At 38.5% G+C, this 16,768-nt stretch overlaps 1 protein-coding gene across 6 annotated transcripts in view; it reads right to left on the reverse strand.

Moving 5' to 3' along the window:
* The window catches only part of LOC132141063 (caskin-2-like), a 57,743-nt gene that overhangs the window by 29,422 nt on the left and 11,553 nt on the right, over window positions 1-16,768 (reverse strand). For all 6 annotated transcript variants that reach the window (XM_059550288.1, XM_059550277.1, XM_059550268.1 and 3 more), the window contains exon 3: window positions 11-62. In XM_059550288.1, the coding sequence (XP_059406271.1) occupies window positions 11-62 (52 nt within the window). The remainder of the gene's footprint in view (window positions 1-10; window positions 63-16,768) is intronic.

Consider the following 16,768-nt stretch of genomic DNA (forward strand, 5'->3'; position numbering starts at 1 on the left):
AATGACTCACCCGTCTGGATCCTGATAGTTAATGTTCAGCCTCTTTGTGGAGCCCAGTAACTCTACGACACAAGAGAAAGAACACAGAACACAAATGTCAGTTTCACATGAAGACGATCAAGATGCTGTATATATTGCAAGTATATAAAGCCATAGTGGTTTAAATCTAATGACAAAATGATGACTAGAAACAAGGGTGCCCAATACACTGTAAAAAAGACCTTTCATTAATTGGCACGTCTGATATTTCAACTATTACCATTTACATCACAGCAGCATGGCTGTCAACCTCAATCCATTCAGTATGAATTCCCTTCCCCAGCTTCTCTATTGTACTGAAAGCTCATAGTTGATCATAAGTGTCAAATGAAGTATATTCGCTTGAATTGCACATCAACCTGTAACTATAAAACTGGGCAGTCTGAAGAGAGGGGGGGTCTGAATGTAGTCATTGCTAGGTAGTGTTGGGTGGTTACTATGGAAAATACCACCAGCAGTGCAAAAATGACAAACTGCTCACTTTAACTTTTAGGACTAAAGTTTTGAGTCGCTGCTAGGCAGTTTACATTGGTATTTCCCATGAGAGCCCCAGAGGGAGTCTGGGATCCAGACTGATGCTAAGGTCTGAGGACCTCTGGAGATTCCTGTTAGGAGATACAGGACTAAATAACACTGTCTCTTCCTGTGAACAACACAGGGCACTTCATTAACCTCTGACCTCTGCCTGACCTCACTAGCCAGCTCAGCAGGCGTTAAACTGACAGGTGAATGGAAAATAATAGACCACTCAATAGTGATCTTTGGGTCTTTGATCTTCAGCAATTGTGGCCCTCGAGGGAGACAATTCTGTCGCTGCAAAAATGGACAGAGTCTCAAGACCATTAGTCAATATTTTAAGACCCTGATACAACTAATTGTTTGCTTCTTCCGTCAAAATCAATACATCTCAGTGCAACATGTTTAACAGTGCATGTAAATGCTTTTGTAACATATATTTTTGCAATTTTTTAAAAAACTATTAATCTTCAGAAAACATCTAAAAACATCTTCTGAAAGGAATTGTTTTCCTCAAGTTTCCTCAAGAATCTACAATGGGGGATTTGTTGCAATAATATTCTGAAACAATTACCAATTTTAGAACAAACACAAAAGCATTGAGAAATATAAAATGAATACTGTCAGAAAGTACAAAAATATGCTACATCGCCCATCTCACTTGTAGCCTAATTTTTTTTTCAATGCTAGGCCTACGTGACAATATTATGTTTTTATTATTCAATCTACATGTTCCGTTTTACACCAGCTTCCATTTTGTATCTTTCCCAGTAATGACAAAACAATTTAACCTGATCACAGGAACGTCAGAGAAACCCACAGTGTCCGCCTAAAGGTGAATCAGTGTTTGTATGCCCAGTTTGGCGAGGTCAGAGCTCAAGACACTGGGGTAGAATGGGACCAAGAACGCAGACACTGGATACACCCATGATGTGGAGTCACAGTGACGATCCATCAATCATCCTTATTATGAAGATGTCACAGCAATGAGTAACCGAAACGCGCACACACACACACACACACACACAAAAACTTTGAAGTGAAGCTCTATAACCTCAATCCACAGGAGAAGTTAATTGACATGTTCTCAAAAGAACCTAGTTACCTGCCATACATAAAGAGAAGCTTTGAAGTAAAGCAATGGCTCTTGCTCAAAGATGGAAAACCTAGGGAAATAAACAATTTTGAATGACAATCTTTTAACCACTATTTTGTACTTTCGAGAGTGCTGATTTGTATTTGACAAGTTACTGAGGTTTTTAACCATTTAATTAAAAAGAACCTTCTAAAACGAGTCATTTGTTTGTGAACCTGATTACACTGGTCGTACTTAAAAAAAACAAACAAAAAAAAACATTCATGTGCAAAATGTTTATTCAAGTTATTTTTAATGCAAAAAAGCACCTCTTCTTTGGTTAGCACACTGGTAAGACTGAAAACAAATACTTATTGTTTTATGCCAAAACTGGCAGGCATAAAGCATAACGGGTTTCCACCACAAGAATGCATTTGGTAATTTGTGTTCAACTCTGCACAATCAAGGATTTAGTTGAACTGTAAAGCCGACTTCAGGTTTCTGCTCATTTCTGTGGAGTGAAGCTTGTAAACTTGAGAGTCATAAAAAAAGAAAGAAGGAAAACACTAAATTTAGGCAACCACTGCTTATATCAAAAGTACACAATTATATGTTCAACTACAAAAGAGCAGCCAACGCCTTTCACTACTATAACTGACAATGCGTTGGAGCCAAGCTGTAAACATACACACCCAAAGGAAAAGCAAGGCTCTCATGATTTTACCCTGCCTCTGGTTTGGGAGTCACACAGATTGTGCTCCATCTGAAATGACCCATAAGCACTGTCATATTAAAATATGACACTTCCAAAAAGCTTTGTCACACAGGTAGTCGAACCAAAACTGCTACGGACTCCCCACAAATAGGACACTTTAAGGGCACCTATTAATGCAAAATCCACTTTTACATGGTGTTTGGACATAAATCTGTGTTGGCAGTGTGTGAACACAGCCACTCTACAGTACAATGATAAAAATCCACCCACTCCTTATTTTTCAAGGTAATGTGCCTCAAAATCTACCTAAATACGTGTATCGCTCCAGACTCCTTTGTGAATGTCATGTCGTTATAGTGCTTAGTGTTTTAACCATATTTGTATGCATACATTATTTTTTAACTGATCAGTGCCGCGCTTGTGAAATTAGTTAGCGTCGTTCGTAGCGCCTGATTTGTCCAGTAGCACGTTCGCGCTGCTCTGTAACATTGCGATTCTCTTGTTCTTAGTCATGTTGCTTTTACCAGCTGTTTATTGCTGTAGATATGCAATGCAGAGAGACATATATATTCAATGCCCTCTTCTGGAGATGAGGCTGGAATATAAAGCTCATTTGCATTTAAAGCGATACACTCCAAATCAGCTATTTTTTTTAGACACTCCAAAAATGACATTTTCCAGCTGTTACAAAAAGTGGGTATTTTTGGCTGAAAATTCACAGACACATTCTGGGGACACCCAAGACCAATATTATATCTTGTAAAAAGGGGTATAATAGGTGCACTTTAAATTCTAGACTGAGCTGTATAATCTGAAACATGCAGACAGAATTATAAATGAGAACCTTGTGACTGATGAGTTGCGCTGCTAACAGTGGTTAAAGATATCAGTTGGGAACCCAATGGGTCTGTTTTTTTTTGTCTATTTTGGTCCATTTAGTAGAAAAAAAGTGGTCTTGGTTTTTCTGCATGTGTTGTCTTATTGGAAGTCATGTGATCAAATTGGCGTCTCTGCATGGTATTCTCCAAAGTATTTTTGGAAACTTTTTGGGCAAAGTTGTGCAATATGAAACAAAGTTGACTTTAAGTAGTAGTTTTTTATAAGATTAATTTTTGGGGCATTTTTGCCTTTTATTTAAATAGGATAGTGAGTAAGAAAGCAAAGTGGGAGAGAGAAAGAGGGGGCGGAATCAGGACAGGTCCACGAGCCGGGATTCAAACACCCATAGCGCAATGGCCCAATGGGGCGCTGACATCTTCTTGTAGTTTAAAGTATGGCTAAAATCTGAACAAAACATTATAGCAGCTATAGGAAAGGCCATCTCACCTCTCACAAGAGCCAATCTTGAAAAGCCAAATGCTGCTCCCGGAGGGCCACTCCTGCCCCAGTTAAACACACCTGAACCTCTAGGAACTTTGAGGCAGGTGTGTTTGGAAATGTTTTAAATTAACTCTGCAGGGTCTTGGCCCGCTAGGAGAGGACTTGAAACCCCTGTCCTATTGGTAAAAGTATAACTTTTTTTATTCCAGAAAATACAGGTGCAATATAGGGATGGGATGGTATGAAAATTTAATATCACGATTATAGTGACTAAAATTATCACGATTATCAATATTATCACGGTTTTGTTGAAACGAGATAAAAGTGTTCAAAAATAGTTGATGCTCACACTGAAAACATTTCAGCAAGTTTTATATTTAATAATCAACAAACAACTAATAAAACAAGCAACTCTATGCACTTAATTTAAAGAAAGATTAAATTCTGTGGCATTTCCTTCCTTACAATGAAAAGTGTAGAAGCATAGAAAAGCATAGAAAAGTCACTGACTTTCGCCATTCCTTCTCGAAAAAAAACAAAAAAAACATTGTGCGCTGCGCTTGCGTCAGACTGTTGCTGGCTGGACATGATTTAATAGCGAGTTATTAAAACTGCGATAATCAAACACGGTTTTAATGATAATTCATTTTTAAACGATATTACTAACCTTCAGCACATTTTATCACGGTTATCGATAAAACCGGTTATCGTCCCATCCCTAGTGCAATACATAGTGCAATCCTATGTTTCCCTACTTAAGAAGCTGTGCTTGCATTCCCAGCAGCTGTATCCTACAGACTGTCATCAAGTGTGGCTTTGATCTTTGAGCTGAATGTTTGATGTTTGATTTCTATACATCGGCTCCTTCCTGCATACCAACCCCCACCCCGAGCAGTCATAACCACTGAAACAATGGCTTAATGACTGACAACCTTCCTCTTCGGTAATGACTACTCAAACTACTTGATTAAACAGAAGAAAGCAGGGGTGGACTGCTTAGCATCTGTGGCAGTCTCAAATGTTTGAGGCCTGAAGAATTTCAGCAAAAAGTCAGAGGTGGCAGATTCCAGGAAGTTCACAGCTCTATTCCAGTCCTCTTGACTTGACAATGGAACGCCTGCAGTGTGGGGAGATTACGTGTTTGGAGAAAGAGTAACACACTTCCCCTGGTCCTCTTATCGATTGTGTAAATGAAGATGGCGACAGCTACCACTCTGGATTTTGCACCATATCAGAGCTGATAAACCGAGAGGCTCGCTCACAGGGCTCTTTTAGAGAGCTGCTGCTAACACAACAGAGCAAGGAAATGCCCAAAATCTCAAAAACCTAGAACACTACTTGGGTAAAAGTATGTAAACTGTACAATTTAAGCTACAATAGGCAAATGCCTGCAGCCATGTCCCAACATATATTAAATGAAATGCTAAACAAGAACTTAAATTTAAGTTTTGGGAGCACATTTGTACACATTTTGACTGTTTACTTAGCACTTACTGGATTATGTCATAGGAAGCATGAGATCATAGGAAGCATGAATTAGGGTTTCTCTAAAGAGTCCTAGATTGTACTTTAGGTAACATCCATATCCTGTCATCAAGACTTCCTCCAGCACTTCATTAAACATCTGGGCTCTTTTCCACATCTGCAGACAGAAATCTTAGACTCCGATCAGAGCAAACGCACGGTCTCTTTCAAACCCTTTCTTTTAACCAGTTTAAGGTTACGTGATGACACCAAATTCCAACCCATCTTCATTGTTTGGCTCATCTCTCTGGCTCTCCACACGGATTTGTAAAGCGCACACAGTGTCCACAGTGAGAGACAGGGTGGCGCAGCGCACTTCTGCTCCAGCAGGCAAAGACAAACCCATCTCAGTTCACCTACCATGTCTTTGGTGGTCTTCTTTGTTTACACGTTGTTTTCTGCCTGGAAGAATGCCCTTCCCTTTGTGAGCCACTTTTCCGGTTTGTGCCATCCCAAATCAGAGGTGAGGGGGGTCGGGACTCCACACAGATGGAGGGATTGTTCAAGTGGGGACAGAGGGTGCAAAAGCAAGTGTGACCCTTGGCGAGATTAGGTGGGGGGACTGTTGACACAGGCCCCATCGAGAGCAGCCAAGCTTTCAAGGACTAAGGATAGGCCCCTTATTGCACTTCCTTCCCTAGACCATTGTTCCAAAAAGTATGATCACTTAGACTATTGTGTTCGTTCGGTCCTCCCCAGTAAAACACTTCCACATCTCCAAGCAGAGGGTGAGAAGATCTCCTAGAGAGGTCATTCAAATAACGCTTTTGCTCCTAGTGGTTAGTACATGTGCTGTGGTGCTTTATTGAGGGCTTGGATTTTTCTATGGATGTTACCTGTGTCACAACTCATGACACAAAAGTCACTGTGACATCTCTGGGGCCATCCCTGTGACAAACTTGAGGAAGTTTGATCTGATTCTGTTAAAAAGCTTGTTTGTCTCATCACTCATAAATGTCTCTGCACTCCATTTTATATGCTTTAAAATGATAAGATTCCTCTCATATAAACCCAAGAAAGAAAGGGAAAATATAAAACACAAATTTAGAAAATGTACAAATATGGTAAAAAGAAACCTATAACTTTACTACACACTAACCCCAGCAGTTCCCATGAGATGATTACTGAAGCAAAACAGGCAAAAATACGCCTGTGAACAGAGATAAAGGTGAAAAACTGACCCAGCTCACAGTGATTATTGTTTAGGAGAGATGGCAGACCTTTTACACACTTAAAGCTCTCCACACTGGAATGCAGAGACTCATGTCGGCCTGTTCTCAAGACCCCTGATGAAGCCCTGATAACAGGGAAGACAGGTCCTACATGGAAGATAAAGCAGGTCTTCATCTGTGTAATATCTGTCTTTCCAGTATTGTAGGTCATAAGCATTGCAGTTATAATCAAACCTCCAGACTGCAACTAAAATGATTGCAAATGCGACAAAAACAAATATATGCAACCATAATTTAAAACCTAGTCGCCAATGGTTACAGTCAGGAAAACTTGTGTCTACACTTTATTTTTGCCAGATCTGATAAGCAGCTGTTTGTTTGTTAGTTCCAGTGTTTCCTGTAACACTAACGTAATCCTAAACTCATTGTTTTGGTCACCCCTAGATGACACTTTTTCTAAACCACCATCTATTTAGCACTATTCTGTAATGTACCAAAAAAAAAAAAAAAAAATTTGGACACTAAGATGTTTTTTTTTTTTTTATGAGGCAAGGGCTTGTTTTTCTTGAATCTGGAGTCTTGGGAATGTCAACAGTGACGTCTGGGAAGAATCAAGAGGGCTCAGCGTATTATTGAGAGAGGTACAGAAGATAGATTCGAATTGAGTTTAAAGAGAGGCAGGATGCGTACAGAGTTCACCCTTCCCCGCTGCTGAGGTTTGGGATGCCCTTGCCTGCTCGGGGTTAAGCATCACAGCGTGTAAATAAATAATCGTTTCAGATGGGCCCAGAGGAGCATGTGGTCACACGTGCAGCCAACTCAAACACACGACAGAGCAAATGCATCAGAGTACTTTGAAAAGAGTCAAAAAAGTCTGAAGTTCTTATTTAAACTGGGACAGAAAGTTCACACTAGGGGCTACTACTTACCATTGGTTAGTTTAAGGAGCGTTTCCTCTGAGGGGACAAGGGAGGCAGCGCCTTCTCAAAAAATGTATGAGGAAATAACCCACAGTAGAAAAATAAAACAACACAAATATTACGAAACATGATATTAAAAAGCATAAATCACTTGCTAAAACTTGCAACTTTTCTAAAATGTCACTGTCGAGCAGTGGTTAAACCTACAGCAGGAGGCATTGTTTCTCTTGCCTCCCCGAATAATATGTATACTTAATAGATGTTTAAGACATATTCGGGTCTTTATGGATCTGGATATATGCAACACGGATGGATCTGCTGCAAAAGCAAAAAAAAAACTCTTGATATTTTAAGAACAATTACAATAAAACAAAATAAAGCATATTTCATTACGTTTTGGAACTTAATAGGGTTCAATTTGAGCTGATGATTTTACCGTCACTGTCATCGAAAGAGCAAACTTTCATCTTGGCTTTCATTTTGCATGTCATAAGTCTTGAAGGATTAGGGTCATTTCATTCACTGCAGAAGAGAAGATCAGTACAGGGCTGTGACATCCCTATAATGGTCAGTAAATTTATGATGGATATGATCTCAGTGGTCAGAGGGCAAAGGTTAAGCACAAGATTAGATTTAACACCAAAGGCCTAAGCTTAGGAAACAACAACTTCCAATGGTTTTGTGGAAGAGCGTTCAAACTCAGTCCATGCTGGCAAACCAATGCCAAAACAAACAAATCAAATGACCGTTGGCCTTTTTCGACACAATGTAAAAGTTCAACATCTGATCATTCTCTGAAACTGAACAAGTGAAAAAGCACTGTGTTCCAGCAGCGTCCTCAAAGTCCCGCATAATCATTGACTTCTCAATGAAGCCATTCACATTATTGCAAACTTCTTTAGTGCAAATGCCAATGTAATTTACGATGATTCAATTTGTTTTCAATCTTCGGCCCTTCTGTGTAAGATCAAATGCACAGCTGTAGCATCCAATTTCACCAAAAGCCATACTTGAGATCAAGTCCTGAATGCAAAGAGGAAAGTAACAGAATTCGCATTCTGCCACGCCTTCACTTTAAACACAAGGCTGCATTTTTGAAATGGCAGCAAGTCACAAAACATTTCAAAGAGTGCTGCCACTCTACAGAGAGATTGTGGCTGACTGTTGCTGCCAAGGCCTGGATCTGAGGCCTCTGGAAGCCTATGCATATCCAAACCAAACACATTCTATGTTTTTATGTCCTGAAGAAACCAATCCTGGTTTCCCTTTAAAGTCTGATAACAAATGATCTCTGGAAATGGAAGAAGCCAATCCCATGCTAATATATCAGTAATGGAAGTCCGCTGGTGTGCGAACTGTCCGTATGACAGATTTCCCAGCTCCGGGTGTCTGTCGTGTCAGCGGAGTCGTGCCGTCACAGGGCCAGCGGTTCAGTTAATGGTCACATCTGTGACTGTGCTGCGGTCAGGCTGTGTCACAGAGGACAGAGCAAACATGAGACATGCTTTCATCTCCGTGCCAAATGACGGGGTCTGGCAGCTGCAGGGCCAGCCGCCGGGGGAGAGCAGAGAGGTGGCCCCGAGACTCACAGCAGAGCAAAACTTTTTTTTTTCTGGTTAAACAACCATACATTCACTGATGGGCAGGTCCTCTGTCTTTGTGCATGCTGTCTTTGTGCATGCTGAAAGCTGATTTGTCAAAAATTAGAATGGCTGTCATTCACAAAGTTCTAAACATTCCACACCCCTTGTGTTTGTGTTAAAATATATTCTCTAATTTGATTATGCAAATAACCAATAAAGCCTGTTCAGACTCAGAGCACGTTATTGAGTGTACACAATATTCTTGAGTATGTGTAGTAGAGAACAGAACAGCATGGAGCACATGCAGATTACAGTCTATTTTCATCAAATAAAGGGATTAGGGGTGTCGCGATATTGATGGAAAGTGATATTCAAAGCAACAATTATCGATATTGTGTTCATTTAGTGTGTGACGATATACCGGTATTAGCGATAACCGCAATATTTAAAATAAACAGTGGTCTTATGATAACACCACATGTAAATACTGAAACCTGTCACACAAGAAGAATACGCAGTGCACACAGCTACTCTGAGGAGTTTCTACTAGTCATAGAATGGGAAACGTTACAATAACCTGTTAACAGCAGTTTTCTGAGTAAAGGGTGATTATTTTAATAAGTACCATTGACCATGTTATTTGCAATAAATATGGCCTGTGCGTAGTAGCACTTTATTTCTTTGTTCAAATCTATTAACAGTTACACGATTAAAACTAATCTTGAAAAATGAGCGACCACATTGCTACATTAAACTCTGAAAATGTTAAAGGGTTAGTTCGCCCAATTTGCTAAATTATGTCATTAATAACTCACCCTCATGTTGTTCCAAACCCGTGAGACCTCAGTTTATTTTTGGAACACAGTTTAAGATATTTTAGATTTAGTCCGAGAGCTCTCAGTCCCTCCAATGAAGCTGTGTGTACGGTATACTATCCATGTCCAGAAAGGTAAGAAAAACATCATCAAAGTAGTCCATGTGACATCAGAGGGTCAGTTAGAATTTTTTGAAGCATCGAAAATACATTTTGGTCCAAAACTAGCAAAAACTACGACTTTATTCAGCATTGTCTTCTCTTCTGTGTCTGTTGTGAGAGAGTTCAAAACACTGCAGTTTGTCTCGTGAATGAGTCATTATCTGGCTCAGCTCGGTGTTCATCTTCAGTTCTCTCTTCAGTTCAGTCAGTGTACTGTTTGAGTAAATGAATTACTCCGGGATATTGGTTTGTTTGAACTCAGAGGAAGTGTCAGTCACATTAAAAAAGTTAACAGCTTAAGTCATTTGTGGATTAATGCGTATTGGAGACGCGAACCGTTTAAAACTATTCAGTTCGATTTGGTGAACTGTTTCAAAAAGATCCGGTTACATCGAATGATTCGTTCACGAACCGGATATCACAAACTGCTTTGTTTTGAACTCTCTCACAACAGACACAGAAGAGAAGACAATGCTGAATAAAGTCGTAGTTTTTGCTAGTTTTGGACCAAAATGTATTTTCGATGCTTCAAAAAATTCTAACTGACCCTCTGATGTCACATGGACTACTTTGATGATGTTTTTCTTACCTTTCTGGACATGGACAGTAGACCGTACACACAGCTTCAATGGAGGGACTGAGAGCTCTCGGACTAAATCTAAAATATCTTAATATGTGTTCCGAAGATAAACGGAGGTCTTACGGGTTTGGAACAACATGAGGGTGAGTTATTAATGACATAATTTTGCAAATTGGGCGAACTAACCCTTTAAGTTGGTCGCAGTGCCATGCACTTAATGCCTGCGCTCATTCTTCAATAAGGTTCATTAGTTAACATCAGTTAATTACATTAGTTAACATATATAACATAAATGATTGTGAACAATATTTCCACAGCATTTATTAATCTTAGATCATGTTAATTTCAGCATTTACTTATGCATTATTAAAATCGCAAGTTGTGTTTGTAAACATTAATGCACTGTGAACTTACATGAACAATGAATGATTATATTTTTGTGTACATTAATGAAGATCAATAAATTGTGTAATACATGTATTGTTCATTGTTCATTCATGTTAGTTAATACATTAATGTTAACAAATGTCATCTTATTGTACAGTATTGTACAGTATTGTACAGAACTTGATAGTATTTTCTCTCATGTTATTTCATAGGAACTTCAAAGAAGACGGAGAAAGCTAGAGTCTTGTGCCCTGCATTTATCAGTATCCTTATGTTTGTTGGGTGAAAAAGTTAAAAATTATTTGACTGATATCTTTCCCCCCAAGGTTTCTATAGATATCACAATATATCAACATTGTGATTTCTTATGGCCACAATAACTATGATATGAAAAGTCTAATATCTTGACTGCCCTAAAAGGGATAATGCACCCATAAATGAATATTCTGTCATCAATTACTCACCCTCCCATCATTCCAAACCCCATTTAATGTGGTCAACAGCATCGTAACTGTACTTACTTGACATGCAGAAAAAAACATGTTCGCATACAGTAGCATGTGAGAACAAACCATATTGGTTCTTGCACGTCAAACAATGCATTTTGAAGCTTTTGTTTACCATATTTGATGTTCTCTATCTATGTACACTTATGTTCATATGTGAATGAAAGACTTAACTCAACCTGTCCAGTATATGAAGTGATTGTCTTTTCAGAAGCCATGGATTAAATTGTTTAATTCATATGGATTACTTTTAAAAAGTCTTAATGAACTTTCTGAGGAAAGATTTGTTGGAATTGATTTTTAGATGAATTAAAAAATATCTTCATGTGTGTTTTGAACATGACTTCAAGTTTTATTGGTTTGGAACAACATTTCATTTTTGGGTAAACCTTTATCCCTTTAATCCAAGTACAGGATTGGTGCATCACCCAAAAAATAGCAATTACATTTAAAAAATGAATGACTTAAACCGCTGTAAGTTCTTTTTACACAGTGTTCCATTGATAAATCCATTAGGCAGATTTTCCGCAAAAATCAGCATGGAAAATGTGGAAAATAGTTCACAGATTTTGTCTGGGGCTGCGGATGAAGTGTTTTTGCACGTTTCAGAAGAGTAGACCCATTACATTTGACGAGAAAATAGCACTGAGTAAAGGAAATTTTCTTGCCATTCCAAATGAGGAAAAACTTCTCAACTGCTTCATGACAAGAGGTCGCTTTAATTATATGTGTGCAAGAGCTCAAAAACTACAATTTGATGAGTAAAGTGCAAACAGGTTATGAAGCTAGTAATAAAACAAACTATAGCTTTAAAGTGCAGCATGTCAAAACGGAGAAAAATAAGAGGCTGTCATTTTAAATTACACGAAAACGTCACAGCTGCTTTTCCAAACAAACGCCTTGCATAAGAATGTTGAATACAGAATTTTAGAAGGGCTGAACTTTGCTTTCATTAATATTTGTAATGGCACAAACCACGATCCAGGTCATTGGGGCAAGGTTGTGCCAGTGCCCACTAGGGGAATGCATTTCAACTAGGATTAAAACAAGTGGTAATTTCCTCCCACCGCTTCCTATTATGTTTTAAGAACAACAACAGGAGAGGGAAAGATTATTCAACAAGAGGGAAACATCTGTTTCAGCCATGGGTTTTTTCCACTACAACCAGCACATACACTAAGGAATATTGCGGTGGTGGCATGTGAGAATAACCTTAAAATAGCAATCCAAATTAAGCAACTCATCTTGAATCTGCAACATGTATTGCATTTGTATACAGAAAACAACTGATCTAGAATCAGTTTCTAAATAAAGCATTAAAGTGAAATGATTTATCTTCAATTGGCTGAAGCTTCATTGAGCTTATGTCAAGAACTGTGGTATTTCAAAAGATGTGCAATGCAGTCCCTCAGATTTCTGCCAAAAGTTAACAACGCAGTTATCGTTTTGAAACTTCACTTACAGCCACTGCTTTAGGTTTTGAAACCATATTGAGTGTTAATAGGGTGCAATGCAAAGCAAGATGATGGCAGAGGCTATGTAACATGCAAATGATCCGTGCTCTTAATGTGGGTGTGAGTGATACACATGTAAAAGGCAAATAGTCAAAGCTCCAATGTTGAGCATGAGTAAAACTACAGCAGGCCTGTTTGTGTGTTACTTCTCTCAATCCAGCATTAACGGACTGTTGACTCTGCAGAACAATCATTCTGTCATTTCAGCTCAGGTGACCACACAGATGTAGGAAGAGACCAAGAACTGCTGACAGTGTGGTACATGATGATGTGGAGGTGGTTTATAAGCATGTCTTGCCAGTAGTCATTAAGCTTGACTAACAGTATACTTATTACTGGTTTATTCCTCCAAGAGTAACCTGGGGCTAAGGTGTCTTCAACTAGGGTGTACTGATGATAGCTTATCATGATTTCAACTCAGAAAACTTCCATTTATCAGAGTTTTGGCTACTATTTTGACATTTTCATGACAAATAAGCACATTTTCAGCAAAGTTGAAATTCTTGTTTCTATTTACTGCAACAAAAAAATCTATTAAAATGATTATAAAGATACTGTGTTTATAATGTACATATTTACATTTAAACTTCATTTAATGTATTAATGTGTATTATTTAAAAAAAAAAACATTGTATTACAGTAACACAAGAAATAACTTTTTTTCTTCTTTCTTTTGATTTATTTTGGGTTAAAATACTTCTATAATACTTTTTTTTCTGGCCAAAAGAAGTACTTATTCAACACCACACACACACACACACACACACAGGAACATGCTACACATTTTGTTCTCAGGACGAAAAGGAAATTCACACCCCATGCTTTGTTCAGTAAAGCCTTTTTCCTCCTAACCCAAACTTTCATCGGTTTCCCCAGAATCCACTCCCACTCTATTCCACTGAGATCACGTGCCGCTGGCATGTGATTGACCGTATCGTTTGAGATACGCAGGCGCTGCAGGAGATAAGGTGACAGATTAACAGCACCAGCGATGCCTAGAGTTGTTCTCCTGTTCTATCTGTGCTTTGGCTCAAGTCCTTTCATCACCATTTAAAAAGAGCTGGAGCATTTCCATTTCTCCGGAATAAGACACTTTAAAGAGCCCATAAAAACAAAATTAGTGTTTTGTGGCTTTAAGTCCACATCTATTAGCTTTGAGGTCAGCTCTATGCTAGAGGGGTTTTGAAATTCAAATAAACCTTTTTAGGATTTCAGGCCAAACTTACAGAGCTTGTTTGAAGGAGGGGTCCTTTTCTGAATAAAAGGATACTATATTAGAATAAGAGGAATTAAATAGCATTTCAAAATATAATTTTATACTAAGCATCACTAGACAGTTGGAATTTATAATGAGCAGCATTTAACCAAATTTTATATTTTATAAAGTATAGTATAAAGTAAATATTAGAATGTGATTTTGTGTATCACTAGAAAAACTATGTTAAATGGTCATTAAAAAAATATATATATTTAATGCAACGAATACTTTCTCAATGCTTTTAAGTTACTTCAGTTCACTCCCCTGTAAAGCTATAAATACAATGTTACAAAAAGATGTATGTTATATAATATAATGTCATGCAAGAAACCTACTCACCAGGAAAAGCTTTTGAAAACAGCTACTGTCGCAAAAATCAAACAAAATCACAAGACGGGTGTTGTTTGAGTATTAGCGTGGCCTAAACACTGAATGAATAGGTTGAGTCAATGATTCAATGACTCACTCTTAAAGACCAGTAGGTGTCATAAAGCTCACTGCTTGCCATCAACTATTGTGAAAAGTCTCAGTGCTGTTGGAATATTACATCAGAACTCTGGGAACTCTCAGTCTCAACCAATCAAATTCAAGGACAAACTTCAGAATAACAAAACAGATAGCTCAATTACTAATGTTGATTTTTGTAGTTATTCTCCAATCATGACATTGCCATTGCTGCATCACATTACAGTTAATTGTACCGACATCTGTCAATGATAAAACATACTGGTCTCTACTAGAACATGCTGCACAGTGCACTAGTATTGTGTTGTTAAGTTCACAGCCCCATCCTCTACAGCTCCAAGGCTGTCTCAACACAGAAAGTCTTGCAGTACCTGTTGAACGCATTAATTCAAACGCCATTAGAGGAAACAGAGAGCGCTGTGGGGCGTACATTCCCTCTAACTGACATCATCTCTCCTATTCTTGTGCATTTTTTCCCTCTCATTCAAAGTTTGGGGTATTATGTCGCAGCCTGGACAATGGTTGGCACGCTCAGAGAAGTGGGAATGCCAGAGAAATATCTGTGAAATACTATTAAGCTCCAGCTCAAAGCAGCTGCGGCTCATAAGTCACTGCATACAGTGTTCTGAGGTAATATTGACCCTCTTTCTACACTAACTACCAGATTCTGCTCCTGCATTCCTGTGTGGAAAAGAAACGTGGAGAATTCACACATTAACTCAGGCATTAATTGACTGCAGTTTTACGGAGCTCTGCTGGGATCTTACTTCAGAGCTGTGTGCACTTTTAGTAACTTTCCATTCCTAAATACAGCCAGAAAAAAAAAAAAAACAGACAAGCTGTTTGTCAAATCTACACCAGAGTAGAGATTGAGGCACACACTGTTCTCTGATTTATTCAGCATTATTCTGGCCTCAGGCATGACTGCAGTACTCTTCCGAGTACAAGTCATCTGTGTCAGATAGATAACGTTTGTATACTCATTCAGAGGCAGAAAATAATTGCAGAAATCTCAAAGCTTATCTGTGACACGCCAAAGACTCTGATGGACACAACAAATGCAGGATAAGGCGATAAGACCCAACAGAAAATAAACAGTGTGTGGGTCAAATACACACAAACAGGAAGATTTCAGCCATGCACATTTTTAGCTTGAATGCTGATTTACTGTTCTCAGAATGTGATATGAAACGTTTCATGTGGAGGTCACAACAGGGTCACTATTTTTTTTAGACCATCACATAGGGATATTTCTCTTCTTCTGAACAGCACCTGACATGCTCTCAAGATGTTTCTCTTTAGCGAGCCAATTAAGAATTTAACAGGCAAGTGGCAGACTCGACAGACAACTGCCGTACAGAGACTGAATTTCACAGTCTGTCACAAGAGGTTTTAACACGTCCCCTTCAATATGTGGCCCCCTACCAAAATGAGAAAATCTCATTAGTTTCCCCTGCTGCCATTAGTCGTGGTGGGGGATGTTTGATATTAAGGAGCATCTCATAAACATGCAGTTAAACCACTAACTAATGAATGAAAAACCACTACAGTGGCTCTTTCAGAGGATCAAATGAAATCATCTGTGACTCTGATGTAGAGCACCGTCATTACAAACTGAGAATCCACCACCGACTCTTTGAGACACACAAACGTGCACCCCATCTGGTAGAAATGATGAAAACCACATTCATTGAAATGAGTATTAAACACTGATGGGGAGCTTGATGAATTGTCTGCACCCTGAATGCAAGGTGCTGGAGGTTAGCAGTGGGTGGTATGACCAAGATCTTATTCTGTAATAAAAACTATGAGGAAATTAAAAAGACAATTGGTTATATTGAATAACCCTAAGATAATAGATATTTTTGGTTAATCCATTGAATTAAATACATCACAATGGCACTACATCTCAGTTCATTCTCTGGAACGAGGATAAACATGCTTTGTGTTGACTACAATGTGTTTTGTGTGGAGTGCCAAGAGCACAAAACCAAAGAAGTTAAAGAAACATTCAGAAACCTAACTCTCAAACTATAAGGACTGTAAATTATACTTTTGCTGTTGTTTATGCATTGACACAATTGTTGATTATTGTTATTCATATTGCTGAGCCGGTGTAATTCATTTCAAAGTGTATTTATGTCGCCATAAACAATTTTAGCACAGTGTTTAATCTAATGAAGTGCTTCCCAATCCTGGTCCTGGAAGCACCCCAACA

Source organism: Carassius carassius, chromosome 1, assembly GCF_963082965.1.
Source record: "Carassius carassius chromosome 1, fCarCar2.1, whole genome shotgun sequence".
Classification (NCBI taxonomy): Eukaryota; Metazoa; Chordata; class Actinopteri; order Cypriniformes; family Cyprinidae; genus Carassius; species Carassius carassius.